The sequence below is a fragment of the Grampus griseus genome, assembly GCF_964374135.1.
Source record: "Grampus griseus genome assembly, chromosome: 14".
Classification (NCBI taxonomy): Eukaryota; Metazoa; Chordata; class Mammalia; order Artiodactyla; family Delphinidae; genus Grampus; species Grampus griseus.
Window position 1 is genome coordinate 59,355,965 of NC_139008.1, and position 19,472 is coordinate 59,375,436.

At 49.7% G+C, this 19,472-nt stretch overlaps 3 protein-coding genes across 6 annotated transcripts in view; all 3 read left to right on the plus strand.

The window, feature by feature from the left end:
• The first annotated feature begins 237 nt into the window (after nucleotides 1–237).
• On the plus strand, nucleotides 238–5,575 carry LZTS3 (leucine zipper tumor suppressor family member 3). Its single transcript, XM_082669970.1, is given in 5 exon segments — nucleotides 238–363; nucleotides 365–406; nucleotides 980–1,450; nucleotides 1,788–2,654; nucleotides 2,995–5,575. Coding segments are annotated over 5 exon segments (2,133 nt in total). The 5' UTR covers nucleotides 238–309; the 3' UTR covers nucleotides 3,694–5,575.
• A 1,815-nt stretch (nucleotides 5,576–7,390) lies between these two features.
• The window catches only part of UBOX5 (U-box domain containing 5), a 32,865-nt gene continuing 20,783 nt past the window's right edge, over nucleotides 7,391–19,472 (plus strand). For 2 of the 4 annotated variants that reach the window (XM_082671498.1, XM_082671501.1), the window contains exon 1: nucleotides 8,995–9,100. The gene's annotated coding sequence lies outside the window, so the exon portion shown is untranslated. Of the gene's footprint in view, nucleotides 7,469–8,994; nucleotides 9,101–16,725; nucleotides 16,802–19,472 lie in introns of those variants that run through there. The other 2 variants (XM_082671499.1, XM_082671500.1) reach the window with 2 other exon arrangements.
• FASTKD5 (FAST kinase domains 5) lies at nucleotides 7,440–18,918 on the plus strand. Its single transcript, XM_082671497.1, has 3 exons — nucleotides 7,440–7,468; nucleotides 8,993–9,100; nucleotides 16,220–18,918. The coding sequence occupies exon 3, from the start codon at nucleotides 16,257–16,259 to the stop codon at nucleotides 18,699–18,701; it is 2,445 nt and encodes an 814-aa protein (XP_082527623.1). The 5' UTR covers nucleotides 7,440–7,468; nucleotides 8,993–9,100; nucleotides 16,220–16,256; the 3' UTR covers nucleotides 18,702–18,918.

The window sequence follows — 19,472 nt, forward strand, 5'->3', positions numbered from 1 at the left end:
TTGGAAAGACCTCCGGGAGGGCCCCCTGCTAGGCGCTGCAGCTGGGGTCCCCGGCAGTCCGCGAGGGGCGGGGCATGCCCTTGGTGGCCCAGATAAGCGCCGCCGCGGCAGCTCCCGCCCACCAGACCCCCAATACCTTTGTCCCCTCCCCGCGCCCGCCTCCCTGGGGTGCCTGGCATGCGGCAGCTCTGCGAGGTAGGTCCTCCATTCCTCCCATTTCGCAGAGGAGAAAACTGCAGTCCAGGATGGCTCAGTCGGCCCGTCCAAAGTCGCGCAGCTGGTCCTGGCCGAGCTGCGAGAGTGAGGCACATGGCCCCTGCAGACCGGGCCTCGGAGGGTCCAAGGCTTGAGGACCCGTCGGCCCCCCACCCCCTTGGAGAGGCAAGGAGAGGATCCTGCGCTGGTAGTGAGCCTCCACTTCTGCCCTTGACTGCAACACCCTGGGTTAGGGGCCCGGGAAGGACTCCCATCCACAGTTTTTGGATAGGGGTGGGTTTCTCTCCCTCCCTTAAGTTCTGAGGTTCCCTACTGAATTCAGGTACTGCTGTCCCCTTCCAACCCCATCTCCCCAGCCCATGAGGTTGGGATATAGGGGTCCAGACCCAGAGTAAAGTACACCTGAGTTCTGGGGATTGCAGTTAAGAGTTGAGGGGGTCACTGTGTCTGGGAGGCTCATGAAGGAGGTGGGTTTGAGGTGGGAGTTTAAGAATGGAATACTGAGCAGAGCAAAGCTAGGAGGGTAGGTGCATAGTCCCTGGGGGTTGGGCTTTGTCAGGTGTGCAACGGGCAGCCCCTATTACCAAGCTATCATTATTTACCCAGCCCCATTCCTTTACCTTGGGTGTTTGGGAACTCTTGTACCCACTATAAGGAAGGAGACACTGAGGGGCAGGGTGCAGGTGGTGCCGGGTCGGGCTTGCATGGGATGGTGGGAGTGGAGGTGGAGCTGACCTATCTGCTTTCCCACCTGTGCCCACAGTGCCCCCCTGGCTTAGTCATGGCGAAGCTGGAGACACTGCCTGTGCGCGCTGATCCAGGGCGGGATCCCCTCCTGGCCTTTGCCCCTCGGCCCTCTGAGCTCGGACCCCCAGACCCTCGTCTGGCCATGGGCAGTGTGGGCAGTGGGGTGGCCCACACTCAGGAGTTCGCCATGAAGAGTGTGGGCACCCGCACGGGGGGTGGGGGCAGCCAAGGCAGTTTCCCTGGCCCCCGTGGCAGTGGGGCCAGCAGGGAGAGGCCAGGCCGCTACCCCTCGGAGGACAAGGCTCTCGCCAATTCACTCTACCTCAATGGCGAGCTACGGGGCAATGACCACACAGATGTCTGCGGCAATGTGGTGGGCAGCAGTGGTGGCAGCAGCAGCAGCGGCGGCAGTGACAAGGCCCCACCACAGTATCGTGAGCCCAGCCACCCACCCAAGCTCCTGGCCACCTCTGGCAAGCTAGACCAGGTCAGTCCCTGGGGCCTTTTCCTGGGGCAGGAGGCAGCCCATAGAGGAGGGTGAAGTGGGCCTTCTTGGACGTTTTTGGGTTGTAGGGGCTGAGATAGAAGCTGGGCTGGGGAGCCTTGGGGGCCAACTCCAGCTGGTAGGTCTAGGGCAAAGACCTGGCTGTGAGGGGGGCAGGTGGTGGATATAAGGTGGGACTCCAGCCAGGAGGGACTCCCAGGATGGAGATCCAATGGGGGTGGGAGGTGGGGCTGAACAAGTCTAGATCAGAGGGAAGAGACTGGGGGCAAGGCTAAGGTCCCATCCTGATGTCGACTCCCCCTTCCTTGCTTTTGCGCAGTGCTCAGAGCCGCTAGTTCGGCCTTCGGCCTTCAAGCCTGTTGTACCCAAAAATTTCCACTCCATGCAGAACTTGTGCCCCCCCCAGACCAACGGGACCCCTGAGGGACGACAGGGCCCTGGTGGCCTCAAGGGTGGACTGGACAAGTCTCGGACCATGACCCCAGCGGGTGGGGGAGGGGGCGGCCTCTCAGACTCAGGCCGGAACTCACTCACAAGCCTGCCCACCTACAGCTCCAGCTATAGCCAGCACCTGGCGCCCCTCAGTGCCTCCACCAGCCACATCAACCGCATTGGCACTGCCAGCTATGGTAGTGGCAGTGGTGGCAGCAGCAGCGGTGGTGGGTCAGGCTACCAGGACCTGGCAACCTCTGACAGTGTGCGGGCCTCCAGCAAGAGTGGGTCATCCTCATCCATGGGGCGGCCAGGCCACCTGGGATCAGGGGACGGCGGAGGTGGAGGCCTGCCATTTGCGGCCTGCTCACCACCCTCGCCCAGTGCTCTGATCCAGGAGCTAGAGGAAAGGCTGTGGGAGAAGGAACAGGAGGTGGCAGCTCTGCGGCGTAGCCTGGAGCAGAGTGAGGCGGCAGTGGCCCAGGTGCTGGAGGAGCGTCAGAAGGCCTGGGAGCGTGAGCTGGCCGAGCTGCGGCAGGGCTGCAGTGGGAAGCTGCAGCAGGTGGCCCGTCGCGCCCAGCGCGCCCAGCAAGGCCTACAGCTGCAGGTGCTGCGGCTGCAGCAGGACAAGAAGCAGCTGCAGGAGGAGGCAGCCCGGCTGATGAGGCAACGGGAAGAGCTTGAGGACAAGGTTGCCGCCTGCCAGAAGGAACAGGCCGACTTCCTGCCCCGGATGGAGGAAACTAAGTGGGAGGTGCAGACTGGGGGGTTGGGCATCTCCCTGTGTCCCCTTCCTTCTGTCTCTCTGGAGAAACCCAGAGCAGCAGCCCACAGCTATCACAAGGGGTGTGAAGGTTGTGCAGGGATCAATTAGGAGTGTCTGTGAGGACCAGAGCTGTCCCAGGCTGTGTGAGATTAGCCATGTCTGTCCCAAGTCTGAGGAGGGAAGCCTGCATGTCATTTCTGCCATGATGACGAGCTGACCCTGAGCCCTGGGGCAGCTTGATGCCCTGGGGCTGGATATGGGGGCTGGGGTGTGGGTGAGCAGAGCTCTGCCTTCACCCTGACTTCTCTTCTCACCTGTCCCTGCCCAGGTATGCCAGAAGGCTGGGGAGATTTCCCTACTGAAGCAGCAGCTGAAGGACTCGCAGGCGGATGTGTCCCAGAAGCTGAGTGAGATTGTTGGGCTGCGCTCGCAGCTGCGGGAGGGCCGGGCCTCACTGCGGGAGAAGGAGGAGCAGCTGCTCAGCCTGAGGGACTCCTTCAGCAGCAAACAGGCCAGCCTGGAGCTGGGTGAGGGCGAGCTGCCCTCTGCCTGCCTCAAGCCGGCGCTGACCCCAGTGGACCCGGCCGAGCCGCAGGACGTGCTGGCCACCTGCGAGAGCGACGAGGCCAAGATGCGCCGTCAGGCTGGGGTGGCTGCTGCCGCCTCCCTGGTTTCCTTGGATGGGGAGGTGGATGCTGGGGGGGAGAGTGGGACTCGGGCCCTGCGGCGGGAGGTGGGGCGCCTGCAGGCTGAGCTGGCAGCTGAGCGGCGAGCCCGGGAGCGCCAGGGTGCCAGCTTCGCAGAGGAGCGCCGAGTGTGGTTGGAGGAGAAGGAGAAGGTCATCGAGTACCAGAAGCAGCTGCAGCTGAGTTACGTGGAAATGTACCAGCGCAACCAGCAGCTGGAGCGGCGGCTGCGAGAGCGGGGGGCTGCGGGAGGTGCCAGCACGCCTACACCTCAACATGGGGAGGAGAAGAAAGCCTGGACCCCCTCCCGCCTCGAGCGCATCGAGTCCACAGAAATCTGATCCCCTACCTGGGCATGTGGCCTTTTGACAAATACCCAGTCAAAGGCCAGAGTCCCCAGTGTCCCCCCCTCCGCCATCTCTTTTCCCCATCCCCTGTATCCCCAGACCAAAGAGGTTCTCAAAGCAGCTGTGCCAGGCCCCTCCCCTCCCCTCCCCTCACTGGGTGTCTCCCAGCTCTACCACTGCCCCTCTGGGCAGCCCACTCGACCCTCCTCCCAAGGAGGAAACAGGGGAAGGGCAGAGTGAGTGGGGATGAGGAGCCCAGGCAGCAGGGGAACTCATGCTCCTTTTCTTGGCACTCCCTTGTTGGAGAGGTGGCAGGCCTTGCAGTGCCATGAGGTGCCCAGCTCCTTGGTGGGTCTGGGCTGCTACTGTCGGCCACCCTGTGTCCAGAGATGCTCTCTGTACCCATCTCCTTGGCCACGTAACCTGAGGGAGCTTGCGTGCGTTCTGCCAAAGCTGACACCTTGGACTCCTGGCCTCTCTCCTTCCAGTACTTTTCTCCCTCCTTGGGCAGATTGGCAGGACAAACGGGAGCAGGTGGCCTACCTGTGGTTGAGAGGGCTACTTGCCCAGCCCCTCCCTGCCAAGGTCTCTTGGACTCAGGCCTCAGAGCCTGGCCTGGTCCTGAGTGTGTGTCCATATGTGTGTGTTGGAGGAGAGAAGGGCTGGGGCTGGAGGCTCAGTGCCCAGGGAAGATCTGCCATCCTATTCTTGAGAAGGGTCACCTGGAGGCTTCTTAGCTTTACCCTCACCCTTCTGACCAGGATCCCACAGGACAACAGCCCCATCTGCTTGGCTGACCCCACACCCAGGGCCACTGTCCAGCTCTAACTACAGCTATTAAGTGCCACCTGCCTCTCAGGCACTCCCCTCACCTAGTTTCTGAGGTCACATGAGTGTCTGTGATGTCTTCTTGTGTTTTCCCTGACTTGATTCCCTCAGCCACCTTCTGCTTTCGTGCTCAGCCTATTGCTTTCATGCTCAGAACATCATTGTCTTAGGCCATCTCTTCCCCCAAACCTCACCTTTTCTTCCAGTAGAAAACTGCTTGATCTTTGGTGCACTGCCCACTTCCAAGTTCCACTGGGCCCAAGCTTGAGCCTGAGGCCCTTGTTTTGGGGGGTGGGGGTGGCTATGATTGCTCTTGAAGAACAAGACTGAACTGAGAGGATCACTGACCTCTGGGTCCCAGAGGCCTGAAGTAGCCCAGTGTTTGCCCAGGGTAGGCCTGGCATGGCCATCAGTGGGGACTGGGGAAGCCAATGTCACTTCCTCCTCTGGGGGCCCTCTCAGAGTCCATCTCCCCAAAATAAGAAGGGAAAGGCAAATTTCTAACACACCAGCAATAAAAATCAGAGGAGGCTTGGCCCTCAGCCCTTGTATTTCTCTCTTTTTACTCTCTCCTTCCCACCCACAGACTGGGTTTGTGGGGCAGGGTGGAGGGAGCTGGCAACTACTGTGAGCAATTCCCCGACCCCTGACCAGCCTCCTCCCATGACTGGTGACTGTTTAACGAGCTGTGCATCCCCCACAAAAACAGGAGTGCCTCTGTGGCCTCTGTCCTTCTGCACAGCCCTTTCCAGTGCCCCTCACCAGATCTCTGAGCTGGGTGGGGGGTTGTCCTGGCAATCACTGCCCATTCCACTCACCCTTCACTGCACCTGCCCCAGAAACTGGGCCTGGGCCAGAGGGGCAGGGGGAAGAGGAGGCATTAGTAGGTTAAAAAAAAATAGAAAAAAATATGAACAGACTTAGCTTTGGGATTTCCAACCACAAAAGAAATTATATATAAATATATATAAATATATATCTCTACCACATGTGATGGAAAGACTTCGTTTTCTTTTCCCAAAGAAATAAAATGGAGAAAGCCTCTTGAGTGGCACTCTTTCCGCATGCTTGTGTCTTTGCAGGTGTGGGAGGTGAGGCTGGGTGAGGGGGGTGTGGAGGGCAAAGCTGGAGTAAACATTTCCCAGAGGAGGCATGAGACTGGAGGTGCTCACTGGGCCGTGCCAGGAGGTTGGCCCAAAGCCCAAGCTCCTCCCTGTTGCCCAGGAGGAGTAGTGGTTTCACGTTTCTGCCCAAAGGGGCTTTCTCTTCAGCTCAGACTGTTGCCAAAAGGGTTTCAAACTAGTTCCAGCTCAGAATCTGGATAACAGACTGCTGGTCAGAAGGCAGGTGATGCAGGACAACTAGATGCAGCCTGCAGCATCCTGAGCCACCTTACAGTGATTAGCCAAAGTCTGAGGGCAGAACACATGAAGGCTGAGAACCGGTTTGTAATTAGTGGTGAGGCCCCAAAGGCAGAAGCGACCCAAGCGTGCTTCAAGTAGGAAGCTGTCCTTTATAATTCCTTTGGTCATCCTCACAAAGACCCTCAATCAAGAATGCACTCTGCTACGAGTAACACAACCTGATACACAGGACCTCAGAGTGGTTCATTTTTCCTCACCTGACAAAAAGTCTGGACATAAGCATCCTCTAAGTGTCATAGGTGTTGGTTCATCAAGGACCTAGACTTTTCATCCTCCTCCTCTCCCATCTTTTGCATGTTCCCTCCATGCCACAAGGCGGCAGCCACCGCTGCGTGAAGTGACTGAGGCAGCAGCACTCTATCATGAAAGTAAAAGCTTTCCAAGAAGCTTCACAGCACCATTCCCTTTAAATTTTGTGGGCTGGAACTGAGTCACATGCTCTTCTCACTTCAGGGGAGCCTGGGAAATTGAGTATTGGCAAAGAGGAACGGGATTGTCGTGGCTGCCAAGGAGCCGTTACAGTTCATTTCATCGCCTAGGCTCTCTCTCTGGGTTCTGCTGGCAAGGACAGAGTCGTAATTAGCAACTCACAGTGTTTGCTCTGGTCCAGCCCCGGTGAGAGAACCCTCTCTGAGCAGTGGTGTCAGTGGTCTAGGGCCCAAAATGCTCACCCCCAGGCAAACAGTGCCCTCCACAGAGCTCAGGAGTTGGGATGCCAGGCTTGCCTCTCCTTGCAGTGAAGTGTCCTCCCTCTCAAGACGGTGCCCTGGAGGGAGCACCATTTCTCAGGTCCCCTTCACAGCCCTTAGGATGGGCGGACCAGCAGCCAAAGCACGGACAAGGTGTGACCACCCTGATCACACTGATCGTCTCCAGTGCCCCCAGGGACGGCCGTCTGGGGCCAAGTCCTCCTGGAAGTCTCGAGAGTCTCTTCCCTGCCTAGTTGCCCATACCCACTCAGGTGGGAGCCCGCCTACTTGGGGAGGTGGAGGATCACCCTGGCTCATCTGCCAAAGCTCTGGCCTTTTCAGCCCAGCTCCTCACATCCATTTCTCCTAACAGGCTCGTCTATCCATCACTAACTCTCCTCCTGAGAACGCTTTCTAGATATATCTCTATTATAAATGCATGATTACCTCATTGGGCAGATAAGAAACTTGGCTTAGAGAATTTACGTGACTTCCCCAAGGCCATAAACCCTGTGTAGCGGTCTGAGATTCCAACCTGTATCTAGGCTATTCAGTGACTTTCAGAGCCGTCCATCCACAGCGCGGTTTTCCCTTCGCAGGTCCTGTCTCTGCAGCAACAACATCTTCCTGTGGAAAACGTCTTTGGAAAACGCTGACAGAGTCTTTTGAGCCTCGGCCGCACCCGTCACTCGCACAGCATACGGAAGTAACGGGCAGTTGGCCGGAAGTGGGGCTGTGCGGCCCGGGGGTAGCTGGAGGAGTCGCCGAGCCGCGGCCACTCGCGGGAGTGGCGACTGGTGTTGCGGCGCCCGTGCTCCACAGGCTCAGGTGAGTGACGGCGGCCAGAGAGGAGGCCGCGGCGGCGCTCTCTGCCGAGCTGGGCTGCGCTTCCCGGCGCGGGCTGCGGGCACCTGTCCAAGGCCCGGCTCTAGGGAGAACCTCGGCGACCCGGAGTTCTGTGGCCTTTGGCAGGCTGCTTACCTGAACCTTGAGTTTTCCTCTGTGAGACGGAGATGATAACAGTACTTGCTTCACAGGTCTTTTGTGAGAGCGTAGTGAGATATTCTGCCGCTTCTCTTATCACACTTCAATCTGCATGCGATTCACTGGAATCTGGAGGTTCGGATTCTGTAAGTCTGGGGTGGGGCCTGAGATTCAGCGTTTCTCACCAGTTTCCAGGTGAGGCTGATGCCGCTGCTCCGCAGGCCGCACTTTGAGCAGCAAGGCCTTGCGGCATTTTGCTCAGTACCTGGGAGAGGTTGAGTCTTCAGTAAATATCACTACGATATATACCCTTTCCCCATTTTTTAACAGATAGTTTCTGGTTGCACAAGTCTAAGGGTGTTATTGATGTCCCCCTCCCTTTTTTCTCTCCAGGGAAAAGAAAAATAATTGCCATTTCTCTTTCCGTACAAATCATGACACAGCTCTTCTTTCCTGACTCAGGGAGCTTTGGGCCCTCTCCATACCAGTTACGTGCATGGGCCTCCTCAGGTGATGCTTCATTGCCCACTCACTGCAGACCCTTGGACGGTGCTTCATCCTGTGGAGCTGGAGCCAAGTGCTTTAGCACCAACATGGCTAATGTTTTGTGCTTTAGTCATTTGTTGCTGCTGGAACCTGAATTTATGTTTTCTGCACTTTGCTCACACTTTGTGAATAGTAAGAACGGTCACCTAGATTCTGTGACTCACTGCTCTGAATGGCCTTGGGCAAGCTCTGGGATGAATTTGCTTCTGCCTGGTAGACCAGAATAAAACCTAAAGACTCTGTGCTGCATAAGACAGCTGAGAAAGTGAGGTTTTTGGCAGTTATGCACATCTAATTTGTCAGTATGATTTTCTTCCCCATTCATTGGTTTATTTTTCCTGGTCCCCAACAAAGCCTTGTCATTCATCATGCAAATAAGTCAACTTTGATACCAGAGAATTCTGATGCTTCCCCTTCACTTGTCTGAGATACTATACTGTGCAGCCTTGCAAATCTAGGAAAACAGATAAAGCCAAATGTTCGGTTGTGCTAACAGTGATAGGTACTTGGACTGTTTATTTGGAAATTTTTTCACATGGTTGTGGGTGCAGGTAGTTTACATGTTGGGATTTTTGTCAATCTTCTCGTAGACTGCAGTGCCTAGAGGAAGTTCGTTTTTTGCTATTTTAATTCTCAGGGCTACTCAACATATTATTTGCTAAAACAAAAATGGAGTTTGAAGTATCCATTTATTTGTGGTAATTTTATCAGGATATAAGTGGGTTAAATTTTTCTAGCAAAAGAATCAAATCAGAATTAAAGGATGAGATCCGGTAACTGGTAAATTGAATATGCTGAGGGTGTCATATACTTAATCTACAGTTAGCATGGCTGCCTTCCTCCGCCTGGCTCCCCTCCTCTAACTTCTGGACTGTAGTTTAAAACGAAGCTATTCGGCCTTGCTCAGACCTGTACCTGGAAGGTGGAAAGGTAAGATTTCTCGCTCTTGTGAAATCACATCATTCAGGGTGGTTTGGGCAGTGCCTTTCAGAACAGCCATGGTTGGTCCAGTGGTCTCTGAGGCTCCACTCTGGTTCTTTAGGACCCCTAAAGAGGAGATGGGAAGGAGAGTATCCTTGGGGCACTTAACTAGGAAAGGGGTTTTGTGAAATGATGTCACATAAATTTGAACCTTTAGAGGAGACATCGGGAGTTATTGATTGGGCATCTCATAGTGTTCTCTTTCCAGCTTTCTTATGGATTGTCTGGGAGCCCTTACGTAAGGAGGAACTAACTCTCAGCTATATTTTTCTCTATCTGGGCAAAACATTCTGGCCTCCTCTCTTTTGTATTGCCTTTTCCCCCCACTCTTCTGCTTTATTGGTTCTGTATCTTCCTTGTGTTTCTTCCCTTTCCTTCTCCACAGTACTTAATACCCAGCTTCTGAAGTGGTTATATTTTAGATCTGTATACATAGGTATGGTGTCTATACAGTTGTGCTAAAAGTTACATGGTGAAAAAGTGAGTAGCTGCTGTTTGCCATTTGCAATTTCACTCTGCATGGCTCTAAGATTATTTATTTTGTCATCGTTCTGTTACTGGGCATCCACAGAGAAGTTCTACAGACAATAGGAAGTGCTTGTACTAGAAATAACTTTTCAGCATTTTCCTTGAGTATGTAGGTTTCTTTCTTTTTTTTTAAAAAAAAATATTTATTTATTTATTTAATATTTTTTGGCTGTGTTGGGTCCTCGTTGCTGCACGCAGGCTCCCTCCAGTTGCAGCGAGCGAGGGCCGTTCCTCGTTGCAGTGCACGGGCCTCTCACGCAGTGGCTTCTCCTGTTGCGGAGCATGGGCTCCAGGCGCGCGGGCCTCAACAGTTGTGGCACACAGGCCCAGTAGTTGTGGCTCGAGAGCTCCAGAGTGCAGGCTCAGCAGTTGTGGTGCACAGGCTCAGCCGCTCTGCGGCATGTGGGATCCTCCAGGACCAGGGCTTGAACCCATGTCCCCTGCATTGGCAGGCAGACTCCCAACCGCTGCACCACCAGGGAAGTCCCAAGGTTGCTTTCTCTATCCACTGATTGTCTTTTTTTTTTTAATATTCATTTTTATTTATTTATTTTGGCTGCACTGGGTCTTAGTTGCAGCATGTGGGATCTTCGTTGCGGCATGTGGGATCTAGTTCCCCGACCAGGGATGGAACGTGGGCCCCCTACATTGGCAGCGCGGAGTCTTACCCACTGGACCACCAGAGAAGTCCCTGATTGTCTTCTTGAAGAACACTTTAATTTCCTGTTAGAACATGCATTTTGTAAATTTAAGTTTTTAAATTAAAAATACATGGCTTGGGGCTTCCCTGGTGGCGCAGCGGTTAAGAATCCACCTGCTGATGCAGGGGACATGGGTTCGAGCCCTGGTCTGGGAAGATCCCAAATGCTGCGGAGCAACTAAGCCCATGTGCCACAACTATTGAGCCTGTGCTCTAGAGCCTGTGAGCCAGAACTACTGAGCCCATGCGCCACAACCACTGAAGCCCACGCGCCTAGAGCCCGTGCTGCGCAACAAGAGAAGCCACCGCAATGAGAGGCACGCACACCACAACAAAGAGTAGACCTCACTCGCCACAACTAAAAGAAAGTCCGTGTGCAGCAACGAGGATCCAATGCAGCCAAAAATAAATAAATAAATAAATTTATTAAGAAAAAAAATACATGGCTTATGTAGTTGAATTCCCTGGTGGCCCAGTGGTTAGGACTCTGCACTTTCACTGCTGAGGGCACAGGTTCAGTCCCTGGTCCAGGAACTAAGATTCCACAAGCCATGCAGCGCTGCCAAAAAAAAAAAAAAAAAAAGGGCAAATAGTTTGACAGATCTTATAACACTAAAATTAATTTCCTTTCTTTTCTCCCTCCATTTTTGTTACCCAGAGTCACTTTTCAACTATTTGCCTGTTTCTTTTGGCATTCATTGGTGTATTTCTAAATAACATTTGTGTTTCTATTTCTTGATTTCTAGGATATATCTATGTCTATAAAATCTCTTGACTTCTTTGTTATGGACTTTGATGCTCTAGGTCTCTTGTATCACTACTCAGTTTTCTTCTACCCCACTTCCCCTCCCTTTAATGTCCCAACATAGGTTGCTCATAATTTTTGGTGAGGCAGATATTCAAGGTTTATATAAGTAAGATTATGTAAATATTGTTTACAGCTGAGTAAGGAGAGTAATATAACATTTTCTGTCTTGTACAACTTTTTTGTGTTGTTTGGAATTAATCATTTTTGTTGCTGTTATTGGCTTGGTTTTCCATCTACCTATTACTTGTTCATCCTCAGATTACCCATCAGAAATGTAAATCTTCTCTCCTATGTAATATCCATCTCCTCCAGCATAAACTAGTTGCTCTTTGTGTCTGCTCACAGCTGTAGTCCTGGGATCTTCATCATTATCCTGGGATTTCCCTTTACTTCCCTTCTATGTTGAACTTATGTATAAACTTCAATTATAGTTCTCTTTACCTTAATACTGGGGCATCTTGTTTTTGTTTTTGTTTTTTTTCTGCAGTATGCAGGCCTCTCACTGTTGTGGTCTCTCCCGTTGCGGAGCACAGGCTCCGGATGCGCAGGCTCAGCGGCCATTGCTCACGGGCCCAGCCGCTCCGCGGCATGTGGGATCTTCCCGGACCGGGGCACGAACCTGTGTCCCCTGCATCGGCAGGCGGACTCCCAACCACTGCGCCACCAGGAAAGCCCGATACTGGGGCATCTTGTAAACTCATTCCTTCATGTAGATTTTGGTCTTTGAGATTTTCTTTTTGTTCTTTTTATAAGTAGTATGTACTAGTGATAGCTAGGATCTTACACTATTAGAGGTACGAGGGGCTTTTGGGCTCACCCAGTTCTAGTCCTCTAGCTTCCTGGCACCTGGAAACTGTATAGATTGTTTGGGGTCCCCTCCACACCCCTGTCTGGAATCTGACTCCCCTTCTTGTCTCTCCAATACACTAGCAATGTGGGTTTTGGAATCAGATAATCTTTGATGTGATGTCAAACCCCATTCTGTCCCTTGGCTGTGTAATCTTCAGCAGGTTTCTTAATCTTGTGAAGACTCTTTTTACTTATCAACAGTATGGAGATAATAAAACTTACCTTACAGAAAAGTTGTAAGGATTGGAACTGATGCAGATAAAGCAGCTCATTCAAGGCTTGCCACAGTGGAGACCCTGAGACAATTGTGGCTCTTGTTATTTCCATCTTGGGACGTAGCCTGTATTTTTTTTTTTGGCTGTGCCGCACAGCATGTGGAATCTTAGTTCCCAGACCAGGGATCGAACCCGCGCCCCCCTGCGTTGGACGCGTGAAGTCTTATCACTGGACCAGCAGGGAAGTCCCTTAGCCTGTATCAAAAAGAGCCACATCAGTTCGAAACACTGGATCTACACCAGTCAAATGATGTTCCACGTGGTTCTTTTGTTCATTTCAGGACCACATACAGTAATCTCATTAAGTACTCTTAGGTAGTATTAATTGCAGTAACTTAAATTATTTAATGTGCTTTTAAAATTATATTATTTATAAAAGTATTTGTTAAATTAATCCATGTACTCTTCTATTTAACAGTTTTAACCCCAATAAAAAGGAAAAAAAAGTGAATTTATCAAAGGTGTAGCAGAAAGTCTCCCAACAAAGAAGCTACATAGTTACTTTCCTTTTATAAAAGTTCATTTGGAAAAACCCGAATGAACTTTTTGGCCAACCCAGTGTATTTTAAGTGATGGCACTTGTTGTGTTCTGTTTGTTCCACTGACTATTTGTATGTACTTTTTCATGAGTGGATGCCTGACACACACTTATTGTGTAAATCACCCTCCTCGTTCTGGAGAGACATAATGGGTTTTCAGTTTTTTTGCTATTGTTAAAAATTTTTTTTTTTTTTGCGGTACGCGGGCCTCTCACTGTTGTGGCCTCTCCCGCCGCGGAGCACAGGCTCCAGACGCGCAGGCCCAGCGGCCATGGCTCCCGGGCCCAGCCGCTCCATGGCATGTGGGATCCTCCCGGATCAGGGCACGAACCCGTGTCCCCTGCATCGGCAGGCGGACTCTCAACCACTGCGCCACCAGGGAATCCTCTTAAAAAAATTTTTTTTGTCTTTTTTTTTTTTTTTAAGTTATTTCTTCAGATCTAGTTCCCAAGATGAGAAGAAGGACTTTGAACAATTGCTTTAGTTGCACGTTGTGTTGAATTAAATTTAGATTCCAGGTTCTGAAACAGGTATTCTTTCTTTTTTTTTTTTTTTAATATTTATTTATTTGGCTGCGTCAGGTCTCAGTTGCAGCACGCAGGACCTTTGTTGTGGCATGTGGGCACTGCGGTGTGCAGGCTTCTCTCTAGTTGTGGCACGCAGGCTCCAGAGTGTGCGGGCTCAGTAGTTGCAGCATGCGGGCTTAGTTGCCCTGCGGCATGTGGGATCTTAGTTCCCCGACCAGGGATCGAACCCACATCCCCTCCATTGGAAGGCGGATTCTTAACCACTGGACCACCAGGGAAGTCCTCTGAAACAGGTATTCTTAAAAGCCCTGTCAGCTGAAGAGTTCCATTAATTGCTCTCTCCTTTGTTCCCACCATGCCTGTGCTGCAATATTAATTGAGATTCCTAGTGACTATTTTGAGGCATAAATCTTTAATTATCATCTAAGTGTTAAAGAAAAATTTATTTCAGTACTGTTTTTCTGATGTTTTCTAATTTTTAAAAAGTGGGCCATATGCATTCATAGGAGTAAGCTAATGGTCTATAGCAAACTTTTTCTGTAAAGGGCCAGATAGTAAATATTTTATGCTTTGCAGGCCATATATTCTCTGCCAAAATTACTCAACTCTGCTCTTGTAGTGAGAAAGCAGCCATAGACAATATTTAACAAATGGCCTGGCTATGTTCCGATAAAACTTTACTTAGAAAAACAGATGGAAGGGGACTTCCCTGGTGGCGCAGTGGTTAAGAATCTGCCCGCCAGTGCAGGGGACACAGGTTCGAGCCCTGGTCCGGGAAGATCCCACATGCCGCGGAGCAGCTAAGCCCGTGCGCCACAACTACTGAAGCCTGCACGCCTAGAGCCCGTGCTCTGCAACAAGAGAATCCACCGCAATGAGAAGCCCACACACTGCAACGAAGAGTAGCCCCCGCTCGCCACAACTAGAGAAAGCCCACGCGCAGCAACGAAGACCCAACGCAGCCAAAAATAAAAATAAATTTAAAAAAATTAAAAAAAAAACAAAACAGATGGAGGGCTGGATTTGGGCTCTGAGCCATAGTTTGCTAACACCTGATCTATAGCATCTGGACCCACAGATTGAAACATAGTGGGCAGAATGGTCCCCAGGCCACAGTAAGAAACAAAGCGTATAAAGGTTTGGCATGAGAGAATTCCGTTCTGGTTCACAAAGAAACTAGAGCATACATTTCTGCCATCCAGAGAAGCCTGTGTAGCTGGGCTACCTGAAAAAAGCTACTGGCCTGCCCTGCAGTCCTCTATTTCTTATGCTGTGGGCTCTGGAAGGCAGGGACTGACGGGAGTTGCTTAGGCATTTCAGAAAGTCATTCTGGCACCCTCAGAACACTCATGGGATTTTCTGCAGCAAGAGCCCTGTCTGGTCCATATCTTGGCAGCTTAGGGCTCCCTGGGTTTTCTTTGTCGGGCCTTGGTATTTCTCAAGTGGAGGGAAAGACAATAAACATTGAAAGCAAGAGTACAGCAGAGTCATTTTCATAGCCTCTCATGGTTTCTACTATAGGAGAAAAATGGGACTTGGGCTGCTCACAGGCAGGATAATCAACACCTGACTCACTGGAAGCATTGCTAATCTGCCTCCTCCAGAGGAAAGCTGTGCTGTCCCCTTGTCAGCAGGGCAGTTGCATGAATTGGTGCTCCCTGAGCCCAGCTTTGAGATGCTCTTTGTGTCCCACCCATGAATTGACAGTGAGTAGGGCCTGGGCCTTCTGCCCTCCCCCACCAAAGTGGGTGAGTTTTTTATTTTTTATTGGAGTATCGTTGCTTTACAATGCTGTGTTTCTGTTGTACAGCAAAGTGAATCAGTTATACATATACATATATCCCCTCTTTTTAAGTTTTCCTTCCCATTTAGGTCACCACAGAGCACTGAGTAGAGTTCCCTGTGCTGTACAGTAGGTTCTCATTAGTTATCTATTTTATGCATAGTAGTGTATATATGTCAATCTCAATCCCAATTCATCCCACTCCCCACCCTTGGTATCCATACATTTGTTCTCTACGTCTGTGTCTCTATTTCTTCTTTGCAGATAAGTTCATCTGTACCATTTTTTCTAGATTCCACATATAAGCTATATTATATGATATTTGTTTTTCTCTTTCTGACTTAATTCACTCTGTATGACAGTCTCTAGGTCTATCCATGTCTGCAAATGGCACAATTTCATTCCTTGTGAGTGAGTTTTTGAGTTTACTTCCCAAGTACATGACTACTCTGTGTTAGTGATTTAGACTGGAGAGGTCTGGAAGGAGGCTAGGCATCTTCTAAGAGGTACAGGAGCAGCATTAGAACAACCAAATTCTGTAATCAAAAGGAGGAACAGGGAAGGTTGTTGTGGGTATAATTAATTAAACTTTACCCCAAATCCCACTTTTTACTTTAGCTGTTAGTATGGCAGCTTTTACCAACTTTCTTATTCTCCAAGTGTGCTCTTTATGTGTTGATATCAAAGAGGTGGAATACATTGCTCACTTTTGTTCCCAGCTTTCTTTTTGGAAATCTGCCTGCCTCCTTCCTGTTGGATGTTAGTGGAACAGCTGTTTCTAAGCATAAAGGAAGTCTGTCCAGAGGACAAAGGAAGTTCAGACTGAGGAGCAGTCCGAAGAACTGCCCAATAGTACCCTGGGTTTGGGGCTTTCCTGTGCCTTTACGCAAGATACATGGGGTTTATCCTTGATGTATGCTGTCTTGTGGTTTGGGCGTTCACCAGCATTGAATTTACTTGAGTGGACAGTGGTGTAGTTTTAATCCATTTTTTATAGTGTGTAAGTTTTGGTATTATGATAGGTGGAAGCCACTTACTCTTCATCTGCCCTTCTTTCAGTATCTGGCACCAATTCTGGCCCAGTCATTTGTGATCCATGGCTCTTGTGATATGCCGAAGATTTCCAGGCAGTTTCTGTGGAATGCCTTCTCCTCCAGCTCTAATCAAGAACCATGTAAACAAGAAATTGCTTGGTCAAACCAGTGAGGACTGTGTTCTGACTGCCAAAATGATCAGTTCTGACACCAGAATGGCAGCCACTCTCAAGCTGTTAAAACCTTTAAGATATCGAGCTTTTTGCAATCCTTTTACCTACATTGCAACCCAAAGTGTGGCATGTTGGAATATGAGAAGCTGCACATGGCGCAAAGGACAGGACTCTCCAGAAAACAGCCTCTGCCATCCTGCCAAAAAAGTTAACATTTGTAGCACCTCTGCTTCTGGGAGAATTCTGACAATTAGCAGTACCCTCCCCGGTTTGGAATTCAGCAGGGCTTCTGCCTCTAAGGCCAGCACGTTGAAGCCGGGCTCACCCAGGGCCATGAGAGTTGATGAAGAGGATGTAGAAACTTTTGATTCCTTTGAAGACCCTCGAGTTTTCCTACAGCTAAGACCAGAATACCAGCTTCACAGCTATAACAGGTCTGAGACTTGTCAGCCCCTGTCTGTTTCAGAAGGTGAACTAATTTTGCACAAAGTCACAGTTTATCAAGATAATCTCCAGCCTCAAATTATTGCTGACTATTTTTGTAAGCTGAGCTCTTTGCCTGCAGAGCAGCATCCTGTTTTGCTGTCCAGTGCCAGCTTTGCTCTGCTCTGCCAGCTGAGTGTGAAAAACATAAATCTCTTTGATGCCCCAGATCTGATCAGTATTTTGAAAGCCTTTGTCAGTTTAGGAATTCCTCATTCCCATTCAATGCTAGATGTGTTTGAAACCAAATTTTGCCATAAGGTATGGGAGGTGAGTCTGGATCAACTTCTCTTGGTGGCTGACCTCTGGCGGTACTTGGGCCGCAGAGTACCTCGGTTTTTAAAAATCTTTTTTAGTTATCTTAATTTGCACTGGAAAGAGCTATCCTTGTCCCAGCTGATTCACTTAATTTATATTATAGGTGAAAGTCGTCAGGCACCCCAGGACCTAATGAAAAAATTGGAATCATTAATCCTCAAGTATATAGATTTGATTAATTTAGAGGAGGTTGGTACAATCTGTTTGGGGTTTTTTAAATCTAGTAGTAGTCTCTCTGAATTTGTCATGCGGAAAATTGGAGACCTGGCTTGTGCTGACATGCAGCATCTGAGTAGTTATGCCTTAGTGAATATTCTTAAAATGTTCCGTTTCACTCATGTGGATCACGTAAATTTCATGAAGCAGTTTGGACAGATTGCTCCTCAGCGAATTCCTTCCCTGGGAGTTCAAGGTGTCATGCACCTGACTCTTGCCTGCTCGGCCTTACGCATCCTGGATGAAGGAGTAATGAATGCTGTAGCTGCTTCTTTGCCTCCTAGGGTAGCATACTGTCGAAGTAAAGATGTTGCCAAGATTCTGTGGTCATTTGGAACTCTGAATTATAAGCCACCCAATGCAGAAGAGTTTTATTCTAGCCTGATAAATGAGATTCACAGAAAGATGCCTGAGTTCAACCGATACCCAGAACACCTGCTCACCTGCCTGCTGGGCCTGGCATTTTCTGAGTACTTTCCAATAGAGCTCATAGATTTCGCTTTGAGTCCAGGGTTTGTCAGGTTAGCTCAAGAGAGAAGTAAGTTTGAGGTCACCAAGGAGCTTTATACTCTTGATGGTACAGTTGGCATTGAGTGTCCAGATTACAGAGGCAATCGTCTTAGTTCTCACCTTCAGCAAAAGGCATTGGAAATGCTGTGGAATTTAGCAAGGAAGGATATGAACTCAAAGCCTGAATTCCTAGAAGCTCTCTTTTTACTTGAGACCATGTTGGGTGGGCCCCAGTATGTCAAACACCATATGATTTTGCCTCATACCCGATCTTCTGATTTAGAGGTTCAGCTTGATGGTAACATGAAGCCATTACCTTTTAACAGAGAAGCCACACCAACTGAAGATGTAGCCAAATTAAGGCTTAAGCATGTGGGAATCAGCCTTACAGATGATTTGATGAATCAGCTACTAAAAGGGAAATCAGGAGGGCATTTGCAGGGGGAAACTGAGTCAGACAGTGGGCAGCAGCCCATGAAATTAGAGGAGGAGGCGGCCATACCTATGGGGGGCTCCCTTTGCAATACGGCAGACAGATTGGAGGCCATGGAGATGGCTGGCCTGTGTCCCCCGGCCTGCAGGCAGGTCCCACAAGTGAAGCTGGCTATTCAGTTAACAAACAAGAACCAGTATTGCTATGGTTCCAGGGATCTGCTTGGACTACATAATATGAAGAGGCGGCAGCTGAATCAGCTTGGATACCATGTGGTGGAGTTATCTCACTGGGAATGGCTCCCACTACTGAAACGAACTCGCTTAGAAAAGCTGGCCTTTCTCCATGAGAAAGTGTTCACCTCTGCTCTCTGAAGGGCCTTCAGGGTCATTTCTAGTCATAAATGCTGTAGATGTGCACTGTGCCAGGTGTTGTGAAACAGTTATAAAAGCCAGAATGTAGATTTGGTAATAAAATCATCTGTTGAGGAGACTTGGTTGTGTTCTTGTCTGTGGCAGATAGAAGCTAGCATGCGTTAGTTACTGTGAATTAATTGTAACCTGGTTCAGTTGTATAAGTTTCTGTTAATTTGTGCAGGTAAATAATAAACATCTTAAAATGTCTTATGGTCAAGTAACTCCTATCTCATTTTCCTTTCAGTTTACCGGCCTCATCTCATGGTTATTTTGAATTTTTAGGACAGAAGTGTAGTCAGGCATTGTCTAAAGCTCATTTTAAATAAGTGATTTTCTTATACTTTGTTTTAAGTAAGAATCTTTTACAGCTTCACTTACATTTCACCATTTTTCCCCCATTCATGTTTTCTTCACACCCTCTGAAATTAAAGTCCTTTTCATTTTCGTTTAGATTTGATTGGTTGTCGTTAGTTGCTCGTTCTTCCTGTTTCAAAGAGCCATTTCAGAATTACCTTACCTTCCTCTTAGCTCCCTTGTCTGCATTTCTACTTCTCTTATATAATTCCTCCTCGCCCCACTCCCAAGGATATTTTCTCCTTAAAATTGGACCTAGAAGAGTAGAATTACATGAGTGCCTGTTGGGCCAGTGGTTCCCAAATCTGATGACCAGGCAGAATGTTTTTCATGGCAAGTAGCTCTGACAAGAAGGAAATGTATTACTCCCATAAT